The 1,775-nt window shown below is 63.6% G+C and overlaps 1 protein-coding gene across 1 annotated transcript; it reads left to right on the forward strand.

The window, feature by feature from the left end:
- Positions 1–200: 200 nt before the first annotated feature.
- CCDC71L (coiled-coil domain containing 71 like) lies at positions 201–1,300 on the forward strand. The gene has a single exon (XM_075016569.1). It carries the CDS (start codon positions 468–470, stop codon positions 1,161–1,163), a length of 696 nt encoding a protein of 231 aa, XP_074872670.1. The 5' UTR covers positions 201–467; the 3' UTR covers positions 1,164–1,300.
- Positions 1,301–1,775: the final 475 nt, after the last annotated feature.

Raw genomic sequence — 1,775 nt, forward strand, 5'->3', positions numbered from 1 at the left:
ACATTTATCCCTCCACCCCCCTGTTTCTAGTGGCTCTCTCAGGCCCAGGCTTCCGCCCTTGCCTTCCCCCGCCTCCAGTTGTCTGCCCTGCCAGGGCGCACAATTTACCCGCCCCCCGCAAGGCCAACCCCCCCCCTCGCTGTTTCTTCCCCCATCATGTATGGGCAGAGAGAGGGCACCAGCAGCTTCAACACCCGTTACTGAGCACGCGCGCGCAGCAACGGCCAACCTAACCTTTGCGCCTGCGGGGAGCGGCGCCTCGGCCGGGCGGCAGGATATTGATCGCCGCTCTCCGCCCCGGGAGGAGGGGAGACGGGCAAAGAGCGCCTAGCGGCCGGGGCCGGCTGAGCAGCGGCGGCAGGAGACAAACGAGCGAACGGCGTGGTGGGGCCTGCGCTGAGACCAGCCCTTGCTCTGAGCTCCGCAGTCGGAGGCAGGCGGCGCTGCGGCGAGGAGCTGGAGAGAGGATGAAGCCGGCGGGAGTCGTGCGGGGAGCCGCTGCCGGGCTCGGCGCGGCTGCGGCGTGGGGCGCGGAGGGCGAGGCGGAGAAAGTTGTCTACTCCCGGTCGCAGGTGTCCTTCGCCGGCACCAAGGCGTTGGGCGACGCCTTCAAGCTCTTCATGCCCCGCTCCACCGAGTTCATGAGCTCGGACTCGGAGCTGTGGAACTTCCTCTGCAGCCTCAAGCACCAGTTCTCCCCGGTCATCCTGCGCAGCAAGGACGTGTACGGCTACGCCTCCTGCCGGGCCGTGGTGCCCGACCTGCCCCCGGCACAGCGGCCCCGCCGCGGAGCGGCCCGCAGGCGCCCCCTATCCGCCGCCGCCAAGCGCGGAGCGTCCGGCCGCGCGAAGAAGAGGAGGCAACGCGCCTCGGCTCTGCCAGCGCCCGCCGGTCCCCCGGGCGCGGAAGCGCACCGGCCCCGGGAGGAGGAGGAGGCCGGCCCGGCCGAGGTGCCCTCGTGGGCTCCCCTCGGGGGCCAGTCGCTGGAGGACATCTGGAAAGCGGCCACTCCCAGCCTCACCACCTTCCCCACCATCAAGGTGCGGGGCAGCGTCTGGAAGCCGCGGAACCTGGAGGCTGCGCGGCGCGAGGCGCAGCGGATCCTCCAAGTGGACCTGGCGCCGGTGGTGAGGATGCGCCGCTTCCCCGTAGCCAGATCGTGAGCTGCTGCCCCGCCTGGGAACGGAGGCATCTGGGGGCAGGCTCATCTTTCTCTCGGGAGGAGCGAGAAGAAACAACTGTCAGTCACCTGTTTACATTGCTTTTGTCTGGGTCGTGTCCTTCTACAGCACTTTATGGCTCAGGCTAATGGGACTTTTCTTCCAGAGAACCAGGTCCCTGCCAACCCGAACACGGACTGAGAACTTGCTCGGACCCTGGCCCACGCAGCGGCCACCACCCTCACCTGGAATGGGGGATTGATCGGCTGTGTTTTTTCTAATAGGGGCCATGGTCCTAACCCATCCTATTTATGCCCAAGACTGAGAACCTGGGAGGCATCTAAAACGGGGACCAGGGTCTCCCTCCTCCTTTCCAGCTTCTCCCATGGGACTACCTCACTGGTCTGGAAGTCCAACCAAGAAGTTATTTTTCAAAAGAACTTGCTATCATGCTTGTATAATAATGCACCATCTGACTTTCTTCCTTTTTCAAATCCTTTGGATTATGTATGTTTTGTGATGTTGCACTAGTATGTGCTCAGGTTATCCTAAATCCCAAGTGTTGGCCAAGGAGGTGAAGAAAAAGGAGGTTCAGGATTAATGGCTGTTTCAATG

The sequence above is a fragment of the Carettochelys insculpta genome, chromosome 1, assembly GCF_033958435.1.
Source record: "Carettochelys insculpta isolate YL-2023 chromosome 1, ASM3395843v1, whole genome shotgun sequence".
Classification (NCBI taxonomy): Eukaryota; Metazoa; Chordata; order Testudines; family Carettochelyidae; genus Carettochelys; species Carettochelys insculpta.